Genomic DNA, 23,710 nt, shown 5'->3' on the forward strand with positions numbered 1-23,710 from the left:
GCCTCTTGTCCTGTCTCTGCCATTTCGGGTGATCGCTCCGGCGCCTGCCCATAACGGGGCTCGGGGAGGCGGAGTTAGGCGTGGACTTTAATCCCGGATTTTGCTGAACGTGACCCCGTGAGACCCGTGCTGTGGTGGCGCACTGTGGATGGGGTAGCGAAGATGTTCAGCCATGAGAGGGGTAAGCAGGGAGGGTCCCCCCGGGTGGGCGGCACACGGCACCTGCTTTGCACAGTGGCGTTTCGAACCTGTGACATTTGCCTTCCTCCAGCCCCTGCCTTTCCCTCCCTTCCCGCCCAGCCCCGGGGACACAGGTAGGCGCCACCTCGGCAGCACGCCGCCCTGTCGCTCACTGGCCCCTGCTCTCTCCCGTTGGTCTCCAGGGGCAGCATCCTTCGGCGGACACCTGGGGGAGCAGCCGGCGAGCGGGAGCTGAGGGCGCGGGCGGGACTTGCACGCTGGGGAGTGTTCACACCTCCCTCCCCCGGCCACACACGCTGACAGGCGGAAGATTGGGCAACTTGGAGGCACCGAGCGGCTGCTGCTGCGCAACTGGTTTTCTGGTCGGTGCCATCGGAGACAAGCACCAGCCCCGGCCCCAGGGCGCGTGAGCCACCATGCCTCCTCTGAAAGTCTGCATCGTGGGGTCTGGGAACTGGTGAGTGCCCCCTGGAGCCCGGGACCTTGGCGGGGCCGCGCTGGGCTCTGGCTTTGCACCGGGATCTCGGTGCTGCCCGTAGCGCTCAGCTGGGCTCTGTCTCTTGGGGCTGGAAGGGAGAGGGGATTGCAGCGCCGGGGTAGCTGAGAGCGCCTCTCTCTTCCTTGGAGGGCGCGGGCCGAGGAGCAGAGACTTCAGTGCTTGAGACTCATGCAGCTGCAAGAGAGATTGTGTCTATTGGCTGGGGTCTGGGGGGCCAGGGAGCTCAGTCCCTTACAGCCAGGCTGCAGCGAACTCAGCCCCTTCTCCCAGGCAATCCGCAGCCAGCTCCTGCCTCCCACTTCCGACTCCCCTTCTCACGGAGCAGAAGCGAATGATTGTGTTTTTACACAAAACCGAGCAATTTTAGTCACCACAAAAAAGTGGCACCCGAGATGGTTTTATTGGGGTGTACGTACCGGCCGGCAGCATATTTAAGCAATTTCTACCTTTGCAAAACCACATACTGCCCCATGCTAATGTGAGTCCGGATTAACTCCACTGAAGTCAGTGCAGCTAGTCCTGAAGCAGAAGCCTGTAGCAGAGCAAAATTTGGATGTATTTAAAAGTCTGCGAACTCCCAGTTGACAGGCTGAGTTCACCTTGAGAGGTGCTGAGCACTCCTAATAGCTACTGGAGACAGTGAGTGAAGGGGGTACTCAGGACTTTACAAGAGGTTCTTAGCATCTCCCAGCCTGGAGCCCCAGGGCCCTTGAAGTCAGTGAAATATTTGGATTGGGGGAAAAAAGGAATCAGGATTGGGCTGTAAATGCCAGAAAAAGATATGAAAAGTAAAACAGATGACTTCAATTGTTTCAGGTTTTAATCGTCTAAGGTCTTGTTTGTCACACCGTTATATTTTAAGCGTGATTTTTAACCTGATAGTGTCCCTTTAACTAAGCTAGACCACTCCTCAAGCAGGCTCCTCCTGGAATGTGTCTATTGATAGGAAAGCCAGGAACCTTTGGTCCTAAAACATTCCTAGTGAACCGTACAAGATCATTGGTCTTGCTTGGCTAAGAGCTCTGTGCATCTATTAGTTTTGTTACTTTTTCTACCTGGTCCCCGAGCCTGACCTCCTTGTTTGGCTCCTCCACCTGTTAAGTCTCATCTCAGACTGTAAGCTCTTTGTGGCAGGGACTTACGTTTGCTAGATGCTGGTACAGTGTTCAGCACAACAGGGACCCAACCTGGTTGGACTCTAGGGACTGCTGTAATATAAATGTGAAATAATAATGAGCAATGGGACATAGGCAGAAAGCCTGTGACTAGTGGAAGAAGCTGTTTTTTACCTTTAGTTTTAGGATTTTACAGTTGGGTGCTAGGAGAACCCAATGGTAGTCCAGAGGAGAGTTCTTGGAATTCCTACATCAGGGGTACACGCCCATCAGAAGCTGGTGGCTCATGGAAGAGGAACACATGCCACTAAGAATAGGAGAAAAAACAATAGAAATATGAAACACCAGGTACTTATTAGTAAGAACTAGCAGCATTTTCATGCATACATCTCAAAGCTTTGCAGAGGTGCATCAGTATTATCCCCATTTTTTAAGATGGGGAAACTAGGTAGCTACAGAGCTTATATGGCTTGCCCTAGATCATATAGAGTAAGTGGCAGGATTGGGACCAGAGTCCAAGTCAGCTGATAACTCATCCAGTGCCCTCTCCACTCGACTGTTCTATGAGGGGAAGCATGTCACATGGCAGACACGTGGCTGCTCCTGTAAAATGCATACTGAAACCTAAAGGTAGAAAGTGACTACTTTGAGCCTTGTACCTCTTTGGTGGAGAGGCAAGAGGAGGAGGATTCCATGGAGGTCCAGGAGAGTCTGTAGTGTCTTACATGTGCCCCAGTCCCCAGACTGACTGTGAAATAACCTCATGCTCACCCATCTTCACATGTACTCTTCTTTTTGTAACTTTCAGGTAATGAACTGCCACTGAATGCAGATTAAATTTCTCCCGCTTTGATAGTTAGTATTGTTACCTCTGCCTGGAAATGGCAAGTACATGCAATTTGCTAGAGGGATAGCCAGCTTCTCTACTCTCCCTTTGGCTTTGGTAAACAGTTCTTTCTCTCCTCAGTTGAAGGATCGGTGTTTTTTTGGTTTTTTGGGCTATATTCCCCAGTAAACTATTGCAGGGATCCAGCTATATTCCTCAGTAAATTATTGCAGGGGTCCTTATGTCTCCTACTGAAAGAGAACATGAGGGTCCTGATTCTACAGCTATTATACAACACAATACTTCCATTGAGTTCAGAATCTGGATCAGCATATGTGCAGAATTGGGCCTCTGTAAGGAATTATTTTGCCTTCTGTTCCCAGTGAGGGAGTTCAGTCTCTCAAAATATGTGCTCAAAATAATGAACTGGTTCTTTACACAGATTTCAAGAAGTTCTACACTAAAAAGGGACATAAATTAGAGAGCACGGTTCACAGTGGGGAAAAATGGGGATACACTACTAAGACTCCAGAAATCCCAGAATTCCAAGCTGTTCCTGCTAAAAAGATCACAGAGAAATAATGTTTAAATTTTAAATTTAAATCATTAGGTTTCAGAGTAAACATCCTGAGATGAATGGAATTTCAGGGTAGTCCTTCAGAGTTGAGTATTATTATCTGCAGACTTAGTAAAACAGCATTGGATGAGAATTCTGGTCATTATCTTCACAACCATCTTTAAACTGAAAGCTTAAATTCTGCAAAAGCTGATGGTGTCCCCAGAGAAGAGTTGAAAGATGTAGCACCCTGTACTGGCACAGTTCAAACCCTGATGGCCAGGTCTGAAATCTGATACCTCTCACTAGCATGTACACTCGTTTTAAAATATTTCTCTGCCATCCCCACACCCTGCTGCTAGAGAACACAGAGTTTCTTCCGTAAGGTCTTGTTTACACTGGGATTTGAAACCATGTTTTCTGAAGAACAGTGCATGTATATTCAAATGCAGATCTCTGAACTATTATCTTAATATCCAGTTTGGGCATTAGGGAAAGGAATGTCTCTCCAAGATGCACATTATGTAACATCTCTATTTTAAAGGAACTCTGTCTCACCCTAGAGATGACAAGTCAGATTTTGAAAAGCGCCTGAGTAACTGAGAAGCTCAAATCCCATTTTCAGTCGATAGGATATGGGCTCCTAAACACTTATTCACCTTTGGAAAGGGAACAAGGTGATTTTGAAAATTTAACCCCCTGCAGCAAAACAAATTACATTGTGCATTTTAATATCGATATACGTCCCTATCCTTGTACCCCAAGGGAATAACATTGTTGCAGCTCTAACTATGGAGGGCTGCCCAGTGTTAAATTTCCAGCTCCTGGCCTAAGCAACCCAAACCACTATCTGGACACTAAGTTTGCTGCAATTGCATACAATAGGTTTATGTGTGTCACCCTGCCCCTTTATTCACTCTAAATTCTTGTTAACTGTGGTCTATTGCACCAGACCAGACTGGAAGGCAGGAGGCCTCCGTTGCACTCACAGCACTGCCAGGAATTTAGTGGCTTGAGGCAAATCACTTTGTCACTCTGTGCCTCCAATTCTCCACCTTGGGGTTATTGATATTTACTCACCTTTGTAGCACGCTCGAATATTTATAGAGGAAAATCCCAACGTGCTAAGTATTATCAAAGCATTTTAGGGCTTGGTCCTCAGAGAAGCTGAGCACCACTTGCCTTCAATGGGAGCTGAAGGTTCTCAGCAACTTGCAGGATCAGGCCATCTCATTTCATCCCCCGTCTAGCTCAGAAGGAGAGCAAAAGGTCAGTACGCCTTGTATGTGCTCCTTACATGAAGGGGCTAGGACTAACACCAGGGCAGCCTTCATTTAACACCATACCCACACAGAGATTTAATACAGTATTTGAATTTTCCTTTGAAGTATTTTAGCACCTTTCCCAGGAATCCACTGTTCTCCAGAAAGGTGCTGATACGGTTTCATATTTCTGTGAGAATTCAGCCTTAAATGGGTCCTGGGTTTGCTACCATCATATGAGTGAATATTGTGCTACCATTCTGCTCTCCCCATTGTTGTGAATCAGGAGGATATTGAAATGGGCAAGAACATTGCTCTGGAAAGCACTGTGGGTGTTTCTACTTAGAGGAGTAGATTTCAGTAGGTCTCTTTCCTCTAAGTTCAGTGAACTTTGGAGTTTGCTTTCCTTCTGGACTATAAGAGCAGAGTATGACTGAACAGCATGGCATGCACACTTCTGTGTGTGTGTGATACAGATCTCCCCAGTGGTTCTTTGGATTGTTTAAGCCAGGAGCTGGGTGGCTTAGGGAAGTTGCAGCCGGTGGAAACACAATTTAAAGTAGAAAAAAAATCATTTTTATTTGGGGGAAAGGGTGTTTTTTGAGCTTGTCAAAGTTGGAACAGTGTTTCTTTAAAAAGCAGACATAACAGTGGAATGTTTACTTCTAGCTGACTCATCTTTCCTTCAGTTGCCCTCAAACTAGATATTTAGGTAACAGTTCAGGGATCATTTCTGAGTCTCAGCAAGACAGTTGACACATGACACAAATGTTTCAACGGCTTCTCCCAGCTGCCCAGTGAGTCACAGTGATCCTTATTATGCCAACAGTATCGGAAGCCTTACAGCTGATTTGATTATATAAATTACGTGCCAAACCAGAGGAGCAATAGGTTTTGTTAGTTAGTAATGGTTCTGCTATTTGTTTAAAAAATATAGATTAATTTCTAAATTACAGTATCTGGGGGCCTGATCCTCCAACATGCTGAATGCCTTCCACTCCCATTGACTTCGGTAGGAGTTGGGGGTGCTCACTATTTTACAAGACTGAGCATTTATTAGTAGAGGAGCAAGTGTCTATTTAATGTAGAGGGGACACACACTGTCTCTCTCTGTGCATGTGTGTGTGTGAAATGTTACTTGTCTCTCCTGTAGAAAACCTGGGTAGATTGTTCCAGTTATACCAGTATAATTAAACCTCTATAATTCCACCAGTACAACCCCATATCTGGACACATTTATTCTGGAATGAGAGTGTTTTCTTCAAGTTTAGCATAAACCACTTTCAGAGTGACATAGGCTAAACTTAAAAAAACCCACTCTTATTCCAGAATAAGTGTGTCCACCCCCATGGGGCATTATACCCATATACCTATAAATTATAGTAGTTCAAAGCCTAGCTCAAACTGGTATAACTTCCCCAGGTAGCCGAACCCTATAGATTATAAATTGCTCAGGGCAGGGGCTGTTTTTTTGTTCTGTGTTTATACAAAGCCTCACACAATGGGGCTTTCATACATGACTGGAATTCCTGGATCCTACTGCAATACAAATTAAAGAGAAAGACACTACTCTAATATTAATGAGTCATCTGGCTCCTCTGGGGATTGACCCTGCTTCTATTGAAGTTACTGGTAGAGTTGTCACTGACTTCAGCCAGAACACTGCCACCAAAAGTTCTATGGTCCATTAATACTGAGAGCCAGCACTTGAAGCATATTACTACTATTATTCATCTATCCTGGAGGAAATTGTTTTAAGAATTAGCAGTAAAAACTATTTGTTGTTGTTGATTTTTTTATAAATTGGGTTTCTGTCGACGCTTTAATCGGTATCTAATTAAAAAGGACAGCCTTCTATTATCCTTAATAAATTGACCTTTGGAGAATGAATGAGGTAAAATGTTGTTTATGGGGGAGTGTCCCTTGGCTTTGTTTGCATATGTGAACCTTCCCTGCCATGCTCCTATAGTCTACTAAACACTGGCTTCACAGATAAAGCAATTCTTTCCAAAGGCTGGTTAGTGCTGAACTATGAATTTCAAATAGGTTAGGTAACATAGAGCACCAGTTTTTGAACTCTTTGTTCATGTGCGAGTCTCCCATTAATTCACAGTGAGAATCTTTTCCTGCTGACTGCTGAACACTGCCTCAGATTTTTCTAAAATTGCTTAGTTAGTAACCTAGATTCCTTTGTGTTCCAGTCTTGTCAGTTTCAAAACTGTGTCCCAGCAGCACCTGGGCACATGAGCTATGAAGGCTCTGCTGGAAAAGCAGTCTGGTTCTCTGAGAGCTGCCAGTCCATCGTAAGCTATTAAACATTTTAAAGGGAGGTTATAGTGTGTGGGTGCCTATCTTTCAATTTTAAAAAATGAGCTTGGATTGCTTAAAGGCCAGAACAAGCAGTTTCTCTTAACATTTGGCACTCCTTAGCTGGTAGCCAAAATAATCAGCATCATGTTTTTATACTTCAGTAATTTTAGATTTGCCTTTGTTGGCCTGATTTGCAAAGATGCCAACAATCTCTAGTTCCCATTGAAATCAACAGAAGCTGTGGATGCTCAGTAGCTTTGAAAATCAGGCCAACTTTTTATGTTACAGTAGCACCCAGAGAGGCTCCAGATGAGATCTGGGCCTCTGTATTGTACTTGATACTGAGTACGCATTTGGTAAGAGACAGTCCAGCTCCCAAGGGTTTATAAGACCGATGAAGGATGGGAGGGAGGGGAAGAACGTTGTTATCCTCATTTTAGAGATTGGGAACAGAGAGATTAAATCATTGATCCAGGGTCCCAGAGAAAGTGCGTGGCAGAACCAGGAACCCCTGATCTCCAGAGTCCCAGGCCAGTGCCTTTACCACAAAAGCAACCTTTCTCCCCAATGCATAGTCACTGTGTTCTTCCACAAACCATCGCCCTCCTTCGTATCCCATTCTAATGGGAGGAGCCAAGAACTGAACTATAAATTAGGTATAAATGTAGTATTAAATATGGTAGGCCCCATCTGTTTCACAAAGAGAATTCTTATGCCCCTTTAATGAAGATTTCCCCCTGAAATTTTTACCTATATACTTTACATTTGTGAATGGCTTACAAAAATAAACAATTGCCTTCATTATACAAGGCCTCACAACACCCCCATGGTCTTTGGGTAGCCTGGTACCACTGCAGACCTTGGCACCTGCCCTGCGCCCAGGACTCAGGCAAAATGCCCATTGACTTCAGTGGGACTTTTGAATGAATAAAGACAGTAAGATAGGGGCCCCTATTCTGTTATTGCTTATTGAGCAAGCTGATTTAAGTCACTACTGTATTTGAGTGAAGGGAGGCAGTTACAACATGGTTTCCCTCTGTCCCAGTTGCAAAGCAGTTATGACTTGTTGTTTGGACACCATCTAATTGGACTTAACCTTGGATAAACCCAAGGTTTTATCAGTTACAGATAACTGTCTAACACACAAATTATGGTCTGTTCATGCTTCTAATTGTAGCTGTGTTGTAACTGGGTCAGGGGACAAGAGTATTGTAACCAGATCCTCTGACTCAAAAGTTGTATTTGTAGTGTGGACAGGTCTTTAAAAGTCAAAGTAGCCTCAAAATTTTAAGTTCTTTCTTAAAATTTAAAGACCACTAACCAGTATTTTCATGGTCGTCTTCTACAGTTAAATCAAGTTTTTTGTTTAATTTAAATATTTTTCCTGCAGTGTTCATAACTCAGACATGGCAGTATTGTGCTGGTGCATGAGAAAATGAAATCAGGGAAAATGACTAGTCTAATTTCACTGTCTCTGCCAGTGGTTCTGAACCTATTTACCATTGTGGGCCACATATGTGTTATGTGGGACGCATCCACACTGTCTGTATGGCCATGAGGAGGTCACATGGGCTGCAGCTGTGTGCTGATTGGGTTGCTAGCGGGCCTACTGGCTGCAGGTTGACAACCAATGGTCTAAGCTGACAGAAAAGCAAGTAAATGCACAGCATGAATGATGCAAAGTAAACTAGATGACTTCAGTTGTTTCAGGTTTTAACCATTTAAGATCTTGTTTGTCACACTGTTAGACTTTAAGAGTGATTTTTAACCTAATAGTGTCCATTTAGCTAAGTTAGACCATCACTCAGGCAGACCCCTCCTGGAATGTGGCTATTGATAGGAAAGTTTGATACATTTCAGTAAGATGCACAGACTGCAGTGCATCCAGATTGCTCAGCAGCATCTTCTCGCTTGAGTTACTCTACTTTTTGTTTTTTAAAGAAGTTAAGAAAAGTATCTGAGAAACAAAAAATATTATTCGAAGTTCTAAATTAAAAACAAGATGTAACATGCTACATCATGCTTATATTTACCCTGGATTTCTGGCCACAACTGTATTTTACTTGGTATCCATTTTCTGTATATCTCTAGTGAGTATTTTCTTGACGGATGGAAGAGCCTTGTGTTGGGCTCAGTGAGCATATAAACATGGCCATAGTTTCTGTAATGCAGGCCTTTCAATGAGGTAGGAGTATTTTGCTCAATGCAGTTTGTGCTTCCAGTTGGAACTAAGGTTACTCAACTTTCCTAAGGAGATTGTTTCAAAATGAAAATACAGAATCCTGTCTCTAAGTATTTTACTTTGTTATACAGGGGATCTGCTATTGCAAAAATTATTGGCAAAAATATCCAGAAATCTAACAGGTTTGATCCTGTTATGAAGATGTGGGTGTTTGAAGAAATCATAAATGGGAGGAAACTCACAGAGATCATAAACAAAGATCATGAAAATGTGAAGTATCTTCCAGGACATACATTACCTAAAAATGTGGTAAGTTGGCTAAACAACGGAAATGTTCTTTCAAAGCTTTAGGATTGATAGTGGGCCAGACTGAGAATTTCACAATCCCTGGTTTGCTTTTAAAAAATACCTTAAAGTGGATTTAACACTAGAAAGAGGTAATAGGTTGACTCAGGGGAAGCTAAAGTTCTTTGTTTAGACCTTAATTCTTCATATGGAATCCCTGTTGTTTGGATCATTTACAGTTAGTCATTAAAGTATGAATTAGAGGGACTTTAATCCTGCTTTAACTGCAGACCTTATCTGTGGATTTATTATCTCATCCCACATACACATGCCAAGTATTAAGATTACTTACATCTCTTTTCCGCCCAACTTACTCTAACATTTGCATTACTTCTGAATTTGACCCACTGTTTGCATTGCTTACAAACGTTTCATCTAAAAGGACAAACAACTTCAAAACAAACCAGCTATATTTGTGTTTTTGCAAAAAGAAAAGGAGTACTTGTGGCACCTTAGAGACTAACCAATTTATTTGAGCATAAGCTTTTGTGAGCTACAGCTCACTTGCATCCGATGAAGTGAGCTGTAGCTCATGAAAGCTTATGCTCAAATAAATTGGTTAGTCTCTAAGGTGCCACAAGTACTCCTTTTCTTTTTGCGAATACAGACTAACACAGCTGTTACTCTGAAATTTGTGTTTTTGTACACAAAGCCCCAGATCCTGCCTAGCTGTAAGTCAGCATATCTCCATAGCATTTATAGAGAGATGCTGATTTACACCAGCAGAGTATGTGGCCCATAGCGTCCACCCTAAACAAAATTAAGGTTGTTTTAACTCCCCCTCCCTTTCTAACTAAAAGTTCAATAGAAAAACTAACAGCTCTGGAATATAACAGCATGAATAGCATTGCTGTGATTACGTGTGTGATTTCAGAATAGAAAAACTGAGGCACTTTAATTGGTAAGGCAATAAAACCTACCAAAAGCAAAAAACTATAACTTTTACAGCCATTCGAAATGTGTGATCATACTAGATAATTTATAGCTTCATAAACTTAAAGAAACATGATCATTCTATTTATAGCTACTTAATTTAAAGCAAGCAGGGTGACATTTTGTTTGTTCAGGAGCTTGCCATATGGTCCTGTTTTGGAAAGTAAAGAAACTAGCATAGCCTTTATAGAGTAGCTTTTAATTCGTGCAAACAGAAATTAACACGCTGCAGATGAGTGGCCTCCTTGCTTAGAGTAGTTAATTTTTCTAAATTTAGTATTGTAATAGCATGTTTGCACTCCCATGACTTGAAATTGACATAGGTGGATTTGATCTCCTTGGTCCAACACCAAGCAAGACATGAACAACCTTGCTTATTTTTACAACAATGTAACAGGAGAAAAAGCCAGTTTTTTATTCCTATGCCTGTAGCAGACTCACCTTAAAACCTGACCTACACTAGAAAGTTGCACCAGCTAAACCAGCCTTTTTCCAGCACAGCTTGGCAGATGTCCATGCTTAATTTAGTCTTTTATTGACAAAACTTTCCACTTTTTCCAGCATAGTTATTCCCCTTTTTGGAGGAACATAAGCCCTTGCTGGTATAGTTTTATCAGCACAATGGCAGTGTTGATGCACAACCTGTACTGTATAAGCAGTCCTCCGCTTGCATTCCCATAATGCAACATACATTCCCTTCATACACACAACATACATTCTCCGGCAACACTTTTGAACTCCACTGCCCAGGGGTCACAGTGACTGGAAGTCACCCTTGCTTCTAAATGCCTTGGACTGCCTTCGCAGCCACATCTCTTCCTGTTATCTGCTAACTTTTTGCTGAAATCACAGCTCCTTGCTTTTGGTCTCATGCTGCCTGACGGTCCAGGCTGGAGGTGCTAGATTTCCTTGCACTGTGGGGAGAGGAGTGTGTGCAGGCTACTTTGCTCCTGCAGGAAGAATAGTTACAGTGATGTGGTGAAGCTCAGATATTTACCCCAAGAGTCCCGGTGCTGCACAAAGTGTAAGGCGCAGAGGTAATTATACCAGAAGGTGAAGAACACCACTAGGAGTTCTGGACCCACCTGCATATCTTGTGCCTTTTATAACATGCTGGATGCTATAATCAGCAGGGACCCTGTCACCTCCACTGGAGACACTTCACATGCTGGGGTTTGTATCACACTCATCACTGTAGAATTTAAACAATGAGTAGCTCTTCACTGCTTGGATCATAAGTATCCCAGTTCATCTTAGCTGGATAATGCTATTGGAGAAGTGTGCATGAACAATTTGCTAGAAGGGTGTGTTTTAATTAGTTAAAAATCAGTCCTGTTTTTGATGGCTCACTTCACTCCAATATGCTCAATGACAGAGTGGAATTCCCCATTCACATTGGTCTAACTGAGTTAGGCCAGTTATTTTAAAAGAATGTGACACCTTGGCTTTGAAGGAGCTGATGTGGAGAGCTGCAGTTTGTTTAGCTATGGACCTGAAAGTGCTGTTTGATTTATGCTCAGCTTATACTATGGCACAGATGAAGGGCCCCCATCTTAGGGGAATATGTTCTCTTATTATTATCAATAAAGCTACTGGCAGCTGTGGCAGACTGAAATTCAGCTGCTAGCTTCCTTATAAGCCCTGGTTTTGTTGTTAATTCCAACTGGAATGGTTTACGCTTGGGACAGGGTAGGGCTTGCCAGCTCCTTGGAGTGTTTGTGTTAATTTTTTGCAAATACTAGGCCAAAATCATTATCTCCTCCAGTAAATCCTGCTTGGGCAGGATAACTATAAGAATCCCCTGGCAGAGTTTCTCCTTGATCATTCCATCAAGATGAGAGGAGTAACCCAAACATGGTAAGCCATGGGGTCTGCCCACAAACCCTGCAGATCCCCATAGATCTTGAGGCATTCACAGGTGACCAGAGTCATCTGCGGAGAGACCCTATGCCTCCACACCCTGGCAGCATGGCTCCCATGTAACTGTATTACCAGGGTAACTTGGCTGCCTTTTAAGAACCACATTAAAAGGCGTGAAGGGCCTTCCCTGCTCTGAGAAGGTAATGCAGCTGTAGGGTATATTATACTTCCCCGCTCATCTCCACAGGGCTAGTATGGGACACTGGTTTAAGAAGTTAGGATATGCTGCCTTCATGGACATTTTGATCTGGAATACAATAACTGATTGCATTAAAGGTGAACACTTTGTCATAGTATTAATTAGTTTAAGGATTCCTTTATTTTTAGTTTATGGATTCCTATTTTAATGTCATTCTGTGACAGATTAGGTGTACAATTATTTTGTAAGTATGTTAACTCATGGTACGAGGGATGGTTAATTTTTTTCCTCACTTTCATCTTTAGGTGGCTGTAGCAGATGTCGTTGAAGCATCGACTGGGGCAGATATTTTCATCTTTGTTATACCCCATCAATTCATTACACAAATTTGTGACCAGATTGTTGGTCACATAAAACCTGGAGCATTTGGCATTTCACTGATCAAGGTAATTTGTGATCTCCACAATCAATCTGTATGCAGTGAAGGAATAAGTATGCATTAAGGAAAACTTGGGGCTAGAAATGCCAAAGAGCTACAGCTTTAAAGCCTTAATGCTCTATTCCATGTACTCTCCCCTTCCAGGGCTGATTCCTAAAGCACAAAAACATGGACAACAACATTTATAGCTGGTTTTACAGAGAGTTAAAATGATTTGCAATTGTAATCAGGGCGGCTAAAAAGCTAAAGAAGCCGGAGACATTGTAATCTGAAAAGGAAAAAAAAAAAAATTAGGAGGTTTTTAAAACTTGCAGTTTGCCTCCAGCTTTGATTCTACTGCTCTTTCTTTCCAATTGTTATAGAAAATGTCTAATTTAAAACATGAATTGAAGGAAATACAATTAAAATTTCAGACCTACAATTCTACAGCTGTTGCCTTTTCCCTCCCTTTTAAGATTCTCCCGCAAACAGCAACATAAGAGGAGGGAAAGCATAATGCACCTTGCCTTATTTCCTTATATAAAACAGAACCGGGGCTGGGCTGTTTCCGCTTTCCTAGAATAGGTGTTACGTTTAAATCTTGCCTAGGACATTTAAAAACATATTATATGAAAACTTAATGATTTTACAACTATGGGAAATTTAACATGTAAAGAAAAAGCAGCTTCACCATAAAGTAAAACCTTGTGACGCACTGTGGCACTGGGTCTAAGGCCTTTCATTGAAAGGTTTCCCACTAACATCGTAGGGAGAACTGCCTGCAGAGGGCTTACTGCATGAGGCCTAAGTTTCACACACTGATGCTCTGTCACCCTCGTTTCTTTTCTAATTACTTGACTTTGAACGTTATCGTTTAACCAGGGGGTTGACGAGGGTGCTGAAGGCTTGAAGCTCATATCAGACATCATTCGAGAGAAACTGAAGATAGAAGTCAGCGTGCTCATGGGGGCCAATATAGCCAGTGAAGTGGCTGATGAGAAGTTCTGTGAAACCACCATCGGTAATTATCATTCAGGGAGAGTTACAGTCAAGAGCTCTGATTGGTTCTACCACAAATATTCATTTCTACTTCTAGCAATCCCTAGCATAGGAATAGGACAGTATCTAAAGATAACGGAGTATAATGTGTAACTGAAACATGGAAGCCTTTGAAGGGTTTCTGAACAGTTTTATATATACACCACATGTTAAGCTCTGAACCCCCTTCCCTTAAAGGAATGGCCACATTTCCAACAATTCCAATGGAAACAGGATCAAACTCAAACTACTGCACGTGCTAGTAGATGCAGCTATTAGCTAATCTCATCCATTAAAAAATTAGACTCAATTCTCCTCCTCCAAGAGTTAATGGGAGACTCCTAGTAATGTCAAAGAGATTATGTCAAGTCCTTCAGCAGCTGACATACTGCAAGGAAAGTGCAACCAGCCCCACAAACCCTCCCTCACCCCTAGTTTAAATTTCTTAACCCTCCCACCTCTTTGTAACTGAAATTGTATCACTTATTCTCTCTCTCACACACACACACACACACACACTCACGCTTCTTACCGAAGCACAAACTGTTTCAGTGGCCTCCCTAACCTTTACCTTTTTACACTAGCTTAAAATCTATTGTGAAAATTAAAAATGCAACTTTAATTTATTGCAGCTTGATTGGCTGTTTCAGATTGTATGTGCAAATTTCAAACCGCCCATTCCTGTGTAATGTTAATAGTGAAAACTATACCATGTTGGCAACTTTTGCTCTCTGAGGAGGCTATTAGACATCAGTATGAACATTAGCTGAGCAGTAGTGTTGCAGTAGATCTTTCTGAAGGCTTGGAGGTGAGTTCAGCACCTTTGCTTAAGTTTTAATGATGGTTTTGAGGTTCAGAGAAGTTTGCCTCTTTGTTCTCATGCCCTTCCTCAAACTGTTTCTGCCACTTCTGTTTGGGAGAGAACATCTAGAAGAGCTACCTTTGCTGCTAGACAGGCCAGAGAGCGGCACTTCAGAGAAACAACGTATTTCTACATGCCAACTTGCCAAGAGAGTGAGGGATCCAAATCAGGCTTTAGAGCTAGTGCTGAGCTAGAGCACTAATACCAGGGCTGCAGGATGGAAGCAGCTCAGGCTTGCTCTGATATTTAACAGCATAGGGCCTAATTGTCAGAGGGGCCGAGCACCCAGAAGTCCCACGGGAATGGGAACTGCTGTTGCTCAGCCCACTGAATGTCAGGGCCACATCGCTCTTATGAAAAGAAAGGCCAACACAACTTTCCAAAAGCCAAGTAAAGCCTCATTCAAAGATCCCCACACAGCTTTCCCAGTAGAACTGCCACGACCCCTTCTCCAGATGAAAGGATAGTGTTTTAATAGTCTGATACATGACCTCAGTATGGCTGTAACACCACTTTTCTCACAGCGCTAATACTGAACATCTCTGTCTATGGATCCTCCTGGAAGTGGGAATGCATTTGGTGTTATGAGACATTTGTCCCAGTGGGTGAGCAATACTTCGCAGTGATGCTGTTTTACATTTTCAAAGCAATGTGCAAACATGAATTGATCCTGACACCAACCTGCTAATAGGTTAAGTGACTTGGCCCTAACCAAACCGTGAGTCAACAGCTGAGCCAGGATTAGAGCTAAGGAGTTTAACTCAACCCAGTGCTCAGGCTGCCGTAGCCCTTGGGCAGGGCTGTGTGAGCTGATGGCATGTGTATGTCAATCAGTGCTTTCACTGTAAGGGACTATAAACGTACACTAGAAAACAGCACTTGGAAAGGTTTGGAATTATACAGACTAACCATGCCTGTTGGAGGCTACCTACCTGTAACAACCTGACAAGTTATTGGACGCATGTTTTGCTAATGCATTTTGATTTGTGTGGTTATACTGGCTGCCAGCTGCAAGAACTGGTATTGGTTCACAAATCCCCCTTTAATAATGTCTAGTTATACAGATTACAAAACCTAACCCTTCCCTCAGAGTCATCCCCCTACTTCAGTATCTTATAAACATACACATTTTGACCACCCTATAACTTGTGTAACAAAGAATGTGTAATTCCCATCCTTCCTTCCACAGGGTGCAAAAATGAAAAGCATGGGCAGATCTTTAAAGAATTAATGCAGACCCCAAATTTCAGGATTACCGTGGTGGATGACTGTGATACAGTGGAGATCTGCGGAGCCTTAAAAGTTAGTGATTCCAAACCAAATAATCTACCCTCACATGTCTAGTTTCAAGATTCCCTGGTCTACTGCTGGCTCTGCCACGAAGCTGTTAGATAGCCTTGAGCAAATCATATGGAAATATTTATGTGCCTCATAAGTGTGTTGAGGAATGATTGTAAAGCATTTCAGAACAAATTATACAAATGCTTTCCTTGTTGTAGGTATACATGCTTCTGAAAGCAGAATTTGGTCCTCAATACTTCCTTGTCTAGGTAGATTGTAAGCTCTTAGTAGTACGAATTCCTAGCATGCGTATATGCAGCACCTAACACAATGTTACCCTGATCTTATTTGGTGCCTCAGGGCACTCCTATAATATAAATAAATCATTCGAACTACAATTAGATATACAACTTAAGTTAGATTTCTTTAACAAAGAGCTTGTTTTTTTTAAAAGAGGTGGCAAAAGGATTGATAGTCCTCTTTAAGCAAATGTTTTCTTTCTAAAGTTCAAGTAATAACTTACAAGGAAGTAACAGACTGTAAGCTCTGTGGGGCAGGAACCATGTCTCCCAGTGGTTTTGTAACACATTCAGGATTAGTCACACTCCAATCCTGATTGGGACCTCTGCATTAAACTGCAATGTAAATGAGAAATGATACTGAAGTTGAAGCCTGTTCCAAGCAGCACTTGAGTTTGCTTTGAAACACATTGAAAATGCACTCCAGCATACAGCGCAGTCATGTATATTCTTATCATTCAACTTATTCTGACAAAAAGCATTGTTGGCTTGAACTGAATCGGTGTGTGGTTTACCTACAAATAAATTAGTTATTTATACACACAAACATGTATCCCAGGCAGTTTTCAGCCACAGTGGAGTGTTTTTTGTACAGAAATAGCCCAGTCCTGGCTCCTACTGAAATGAGAATTTCAGCAGTAATGGTGTAGAGAGCAAAACTGAGGCATGAGCATTTCTGGGACTTCAAACTTAAAGGTAGCCACACTAACACCTACTACTACAATCTATAGTGAACTACACTGTCTGAATACAAAGTGTGGGATATTTTTGATTAAGTATTTGATTACGATGCCCGATGAACCTCTTTTAAACTTTTGTAAGGAGAGCAAAATGTTCCTGTAGGCATGAGCTAAATTTGATCTAAAGAAGCATGAGCTCCTGCAACCAAGGGTGGTAGAAACCGAGGCTAGGCAAAGATTCAATTAAAGGTAAGAACAGAAGGGTCACTGGATCCTGACACCAACCTGGCACCAAGGGGAAAAAAAAGTATTTCCATATGCATTATATGGGCCAAATTTTTTAACATATTGCCCTTCATTTTGCACCTGGAAATAATTATGGGAACATTTTTTTAGGCCTTAGAAGTCCAACTAGTTGACATTTGGGAGCAATTAGACATTTAAGTGCTATGAAGTATGCTCACAATTATTTGGAATTGGAATACCTGAGAGCACTCAGCTAAAAACAAGTTTACTTATTGTGTTCACTTACAGTTAGCATATGCTACTAAAGAACTGCATGTCTTATCTAACTTGGCTTCCTTCTCTCTTTTGCACCTTTTCCATAAAACTGGTTTTAGAACATAGTAGCAGTGGGAGCTGGATTCTGCGATGGACTGGACTTTGGTGATAATACTAAAGCAGCAGTCATTCGTTTGGGCCTCATGGAGATGGTAGCCTTTGCAAAGCTGTTCTGCAGGGGTCCGGTATCAATAGCAACTTTTCTGGAGAGCTGCGGTGTTGCTGATCTAATCACTACATGCTACGGAGGACGCAACAGGAAAGTAGCAGAAGCCTTTGTGCGGACAGGAAAAGTAAGAAGCATTTTTGAGGCATCATAAGCCCATGTGTTAATAAATTGTGTTTTACACACACATCAACAGTCATCTTCCTGATGAAAGGATAACACTGGCTCTATGATCTAAGAGAGGAGGGTTCAGAAGTGACTCTTAGTCTTTGCAGTTGGCAAGGAGAGTGTTTCAGGGAATGGTGTAGCACATATTATTCCAAGCACTTCCCAAGAGTTGAAAGCTTTAGACTGAACAAAGATGGACTAAAATAAATTGGAAGGAGAGAGAATAGTATCCCACAATTCTAGAATAAGTGAAAATCCTCTTCCTGCTTGGAACAGCACATCCAGTGCTGCTTCCTTCTGCTTTTAAAAACAACGGTTATATAATATGGACTGTATGCCTCAGCCATGGCTTAGGGACCCGAGAAAGAATCTGTTCAAGCCTCCCACTACCTTCTGTTCGTTAATCATTTGGCCTATAACAAAAGTACAAGGCAGGCGTAGGCTGCAGTTTAATCACTGGATTCTTTTGTCTAACATTTCAGAAGCTTTCTACTTGAAACACTCTGTTCTGTTATGCACCTTCCTTTTATTCTGTTTGTGAGATTGCTGTCATTTCTTCTAGTCAATTGAGGAGCTGGAAAAAGAGATGCTGAATGGACAAAAGCTACAAGGTCCTCAGACTTCAGCTGAGGTCTATAAGATGCTGAAACAGAAAAACATGGTTGATAAGTAAGTAGTTTGATTTTTTGAATATCAAGCTGACAGACTTGTTATGAGCAAAAATTACTAGTTCACAACTGTTTAAAAGGTCTTTATGAAACTAGTATATAGTCTGTCCATGTCCATAAGGACAGGTGTCCACATCAAGGCACCATCACTGTTCACATTAGCCTGCATGCTTATTGGCAGTATCAACAGAACAGGCCAAAGGCTGAATGGTATGCAGAACGAACTTCACCTAGCAATGGTCCTTTCCAAAAAAAGGAAAGTTTGCGATGCAGTGATGGAGGCAGCCTGGGTACCTGGTCTGTAGATAAATAAGATTTCATGCTCTGCTATCACTGTTACACCTTTCACTGATACTAGCTACCATATGAACTTTAACTAGTGCCTTCTCTTAGTATGCTATACAGAATAATCTTTTTAAGCAAAGACTGCTTGTGTGCTGAAAAATTTCTATGCACTAGGAGCATTTTAGTGGCACACAGGGATGTTATTGGAGTACAGAGCCATTTAAAGTTTCCTTAATGACCTGAAAAATCAAAAAGGAATCCTACAGAAAGTGGAAACATGGATAAATTGCTAAGGAGTACAAAAGAACAGTGTAAGTGTGTATGGACAATGAGAGAATAAGGCATAAAATGAGTTATCTAGCAAGGGGCATAAAAGGCAAGAAGTTCTTTAAATACACTAGGATCAAGAGAAAGATGAAGGAAAGTGTATGCCCTCTATTTAGATGGGAAGAAGAGCTAATAACTGATGACATCAAGAAGGCTGAGGTGTTTAATGCCTATTGGACTACAGTCTTCACTAAAAAGGTTAATGACCAGATACTCACAGTATTAACAAGGGGAAGGAAAACAGTCCAAAATAGGGAAAACAGGTTAGATTAGAGAATATTTAAATAAGAGGTATTCAAGTCAGCAAGGATTGATGAAATTCATCCTAGGGTACTTAACGAACCAGCTGAAGCAATCTTGGAACCAATAGCAATTATCTTTGAGTACTCATGGAGGACTGGTGGGGTCTCAGAGGACTGGAGCAGGACAAACATAGTATCTATCTTTAAAAAGGGGAACAAAGACGACCTGGGAAATTATAGATCAGTCAGATTAACATTGATACCAAAATACTAGAACAAATTATTAGACAATCAGTTTGTAAACACTTAGAGGATAATAGATTTATAAGGAATAGCCAACATAGATTTGTCAAGAACAAATAAACTAACCTCATCTCCTTCTTTGACAGGGATACTGGCCTAGTGGATGGGGAAGGAAGCAGTAGATGTAATATCTTGATTTTAGGAAGGCTTTTGATATAATCTCACATGACATTCTTAAACAAATGGGGGAAAAATTGTCTAGATGAAATTACTGTGAGGTGGGTGCACAGTGTGTTGAAAGACCATGCTCAGAGAGGAGTGATCAAGTATTCGTTGTCAGTCTGGAAGGGCATATCTAGTGGGGTCCCACAGTGCTCAGTCCTGAGCCTGGAATTATTCAATTTTTTAGTTGGGTGGAGTTGCAAACACTTTGGAGGACAGGATTAGAATTCAAAATAACTGACCAATTAGAGAACTGGTCTGAAATCAACAAGATAAAATTCAATAAAGACAAATGCAGAATAATTCACATATGAAGAGAAAATGCAGATGTGCAACTACACCATGGCGACTAAATAGCCAGGTATAGATAGTACTGTTGAAAAAGATCTGGGGGTTATCACGGATCACAAATTGATTATGAGTCAACAATGTGATGCAGTTTCAAAAAAGGCTAATATTCTGGGGTATATTATCAGGAGTGTCATATATAAGACATGGGAGGTAATTGTCCTGCTATACTGGGCACTGGTGAGGCCTCAGCTGGAGTAGTGGGTCCAGTTCTGGGTGCCACACTTTAAGAAACGTGGACAATTTGGAGACAGAGTCAATAGGAGAGCAACAAATATGATAAAGGGTTTAGAAAACCTGATTTTGGAGGACAGGTTAAAAAAATGGGCATGTTTAGTTTTGAGAAGACTTAAGTCTTCAAATATGTTAAGGGCTGTCATAAAGAGCACTGATCAGTTGTTCTACATGTCCTTGCAGGTAGGATAAAAAGTAATGGGCTTAGTCTGCAGCCAGGGAGCTTTAGGTTAGATATTAGGAAAAACTTTTTAGCTATAAAGATAGTTAAGCTCTGGAATAGGCATCCAAGGGAGGCTGTGGAATCCCCATCATAGAAAGTTTTTAGGAACAGGTGGACAAACACCTGTTGGATGGTCTAGGTTTACTTGGTCCTGCCTCAGCCCAAGAGGCTGGACTTGCTGACACCTCAAAGTCCATTCAAGCCCCACATTTTTATGATTCTATATATGCACTTGAGATTACAAATGAAAAATTTGAATTAAAATTAGCCTTTGCCTCTGTTTCAACTTGCATGGTGAAAGTAGATAAGTCTTTCAGGTTCTCTTACACTATCACACAGCTGCAGTATTTAGGGTGGAAGCACTAAGGATGCATTTAAAAAACCTCATCCATTGGAATTGTAATAATTATGGAAAAATTTCTGTTGGGTTTAGATTTCATAAAAGCTTGTTTTGACAGAACCTATAATTGACCAGACAGTGCCCCTTGAATGATATTCTAAATTATACACTTATTTTCAAATCAATTCCATTCTCTCATTCTTGACTGTACAATTATCTAACTTAAAAGGCAATCAGTAAAAGGAAAAAAAAATTTTTTTATGCTATGTAAGGAAAAACCATGTGAGGTTCAGTTCTGCATGCTTTTACCTTAGAAATATCAGGAATATCACTTCTGGTCTTTCCTGGAAGACTCCTTGGGAGGAGTAGGGAGCAAAAAGAAGAGCTTTTCAAGTCCTTAATTGAAAGCATGGGTTGTTGAGTTTTTTCCATACAGCTTTCTCCCACCTGTTTGTCAGGCATTAATGTTAAATAGGCATACACCTTCCCTACCTCAAGATAAACAGTAACATCCTTTCCTCAGTTTCATTCTCCTTGTACTTGATGTCTTAATCATACAACTAGCTCTCTAGTTATCCAGACAATCTCTGGAAAAAACACAAGATAGGCTTAAAATTTTGAGAGAAGAGGAAATTGTGAAAGGAGGAGAAAAAAGCAGAATGAAAACCCTTCAAACTTTGTTTTACATCCTAAAGCAGAAAAAGGCGGCACTTTTCCCACAGCCCCCATTTTCATAGGTGTCAAGAATATTGGAGCTGTTTGCATAAAGTAAACTTTCAAAACCACTTTAATTTCATCCTTCTTTTAGGTTTCCATTGTTCTCCACTGTCTACCAAATCTGCTATGAGGGTAAGTTGGTCCAGGAATTCATCTCTTGTCTACAGAATCATCCACAACACACATAAGAATTTCATGTGGCTCATCCAGATGTGGATTCATCTCTTCTGGGCTTCTCTACTTGGTAGTAAACAAAAGCAGCCAAATAAGTCACGTGGCACATAACTCTTCTTGTAAAGACAATGTAGAAATTTTTTTTTGTACCGTCAGCCTGAATATTTCAGTATCTCCAAGGAAGTAGGATGGATACAGGATTTAATAGCCTTAATATGGGTTTGACTTTGGTTGGTCTTTTCAGAATCAGCCCTAGGAGAATTCTTTTCTTTCCTGTTGCTTGTAAGTAAGGCTAAGATTTTTGTCATGAATATTTTTAGTAAAAGTCAGACAGGTCATGGGCAAAACAGAGAAATTCATGGAAGCCATGACCCGTCCGTGACTTTTACTAAAAATATCCCTGACAAAATGGGGATCTTCAGATCCCCATGCTGTGGGGCAGCGGTGCAGACGCTAGGAGCTGCCTGCAGCAGTTGGTGGCTGTAGGGTACCCCTGCTGCCTGCAGCTCCTGGTGTACCCCAGGTGCCAGGAGCTTGAGTTTCCCACTGAAGCCCAGAGCTGCCCACCACCCACAGTGTTTGAGAGCTTGAGGGCTCCCCTTGGCCTGCAGCGGCAGGGAGCTCGGGGGTTCCCCCCCAGCCCTGGCCTGAAGCGGGGGGGCTCCCCTCACATACACCCCAGCACCTGGAAGCTGCAGGGGTTACCCCACCAGCTGGGGTGGCAGGGAGCTCAGGGCTCCTCTGCCACAGCACACCAAGAGCTCTGGTTCTCCCACTGCAATGTCTGCGGAGGCTGGGAGCTCGGGGGTTTTCCTGCCACTGCCAGCAGGGAGCTTGTTCCCCAGCCCGCAGTGGCAGGGAGTTCCGGGGTTCTCATGCTGCCCGCGGTGGCTGGGAGTTGTAGGGTACTGGCTGCCTGCAGTGACTTGGTGCTCCGAGGGCCTCCAGAGGTAGCGGAGGTATCCTGCAACTACCTGCGCCAGCAGGCGGTGGGGACTCTGCAGCTCCCAATCACCGCAGGCTGAAGTCACAGATTCCGTGACCTCCATGACTAAATCGGAGCCTTAATTATAAGCAGTCCCCAAACTCATTTGCCCCGCACCCACGTCAAATCTAATTCTTGTGCAACTTATCACTTTGCCCACTAATATTTCTCATACAGAAACAGTGCAAAGATGCATGTAATTTGGATAAAAACACTTGGAAAATAAATCAAAATTAGTTAACTTTTCCTTAAGAAAAGACTACTTCACTGTTGTTAAGTGGACAAACATGGGCTTATACGGTTCCCCTAAAATACAGTTGCATTTCAAAAGCAAGGTGTCAATACAATTTCTTGCTCAATTTGACAGGTTTCAGAGCGGTAGCCATGTTAGTCTATATCAGCAAAAAAGAATGAGGAGTACTTGTGGCACCTTAGAGACTAAAATTTATTTGAGCATAAGCTTTCGTGGGCTAAATGCCACTTCATCGGATGTATTCAGTGGAAAATACAGTAGGAAAATAGACACACAAAATGAAAAAATGGGTGTTGCCATACCCACTATTATCTCCTGCTGCTAATAGCTCACCTTAACTGATCACTCTCGTTACAGTGGGTATGGCAACACACATTTTTTTCATGTTCTCTACTGTATTTTCCACTGCATGCATCCAATGAAGTGGGTTTTAGCCCACGAAAGCTTATGCTCAAATACATTTGTTAGTCTGTAAGGTGCCATAAGTACTCCTCATTCTTTTTATTCAATTTGATTTCCTAATAGAAAACTCTTGTGAAAAAGGGTAATGGTTACTCTATTCAAATATGACTGACTGTTCAGTAGACACACACAAAGCAGTTTACTATAATGAAAATCTTACCTCTGAAGCTCTCAAGTGTCCTGCTGAGGGATTTTCATTAATTTCTTTTTTTAAAGTACAAGGATT

General features: G+C 42.0%; 1 protein-coding gene across 2 annotated transcripts; it reads left to right on the plus strand.

Moving 5' to 3' along the window:
* Positions 1–617: 617 nt before the first annotated feature.
* LOC144272115 (glycerol-3-phosphate dehydrogenase 1-like protein) lies at positions 618–21,838 on the plus strand. Of its 2 annotated transcripts, none has more exons than XM_077829971.1 (8): positions 618–658; positions 9,083–9,260; positions 12,594–12,734; positions 13,589–13,727; positions 15,796–15,908; positions 17,487–17,720; positions 18,324–18,430; positions 21,702–21,838. In XM_077829971.1, the coding sequence occupies exons 1-8, from the start codon at positions 618–620 to the stop codon at positions 21,796–21,798; spliced, it is 1,050 nt and encodes a 349-aa protein (XP_077686097.1). In that variant the 3' UTR covers positions 21,799–21,838. The 2 variants fall into 2 exon arrangements, with proteins under 2 accessions (XP_077686097.1, XP_077686098.1); XM_077829972.1 differs by having other exon boundaries at positions 9,083–9,259; positions 12,662–12,734.
* The last annotated feature ends 1,872 nt before the right edge of the window (positions 21,839–23,710 follow it).

Source organism: Eretmochelys imbricata, chromosome 11 (genome assembly GCF_965152235.1).
Source record: "Eretmochelys imbricata isolate rEreImb1 chromosome 11, rEreImb1.hap1, whole genome shotgun sequence".
In the NCBI taxonomy this organism is placed as follows: Eukaryota; Metazoa; Chordata; order Testudines; family Cheloniidae; genus Eretmochelys; species Eretmochelys imbricata.

Bases quoted from the DNA above. Each gene is read 5' to 3' on its own strand.
- LOC144272115 (XM_077829971.1), top strand. From the start codon at position 618: ATGCCTCCTCTGAAAGTCTGCATCGTGGGGTCTGGGAACTG. The intron at 13,728-15,795 runs GTAATTATCATT...TTCCTTCCACAG, and splicing joins GTTCTGTGAAACCACCATCG to GGTGCAAAAATGAAAAGCAT. The intron at 18,431-21,701 runs GTAAGTAGTTTG...TCCTTCTTTTAG, and splicing joins CAGAAAAACATGGTTGATAA to GTTTCCATTGTTCTCCACTG.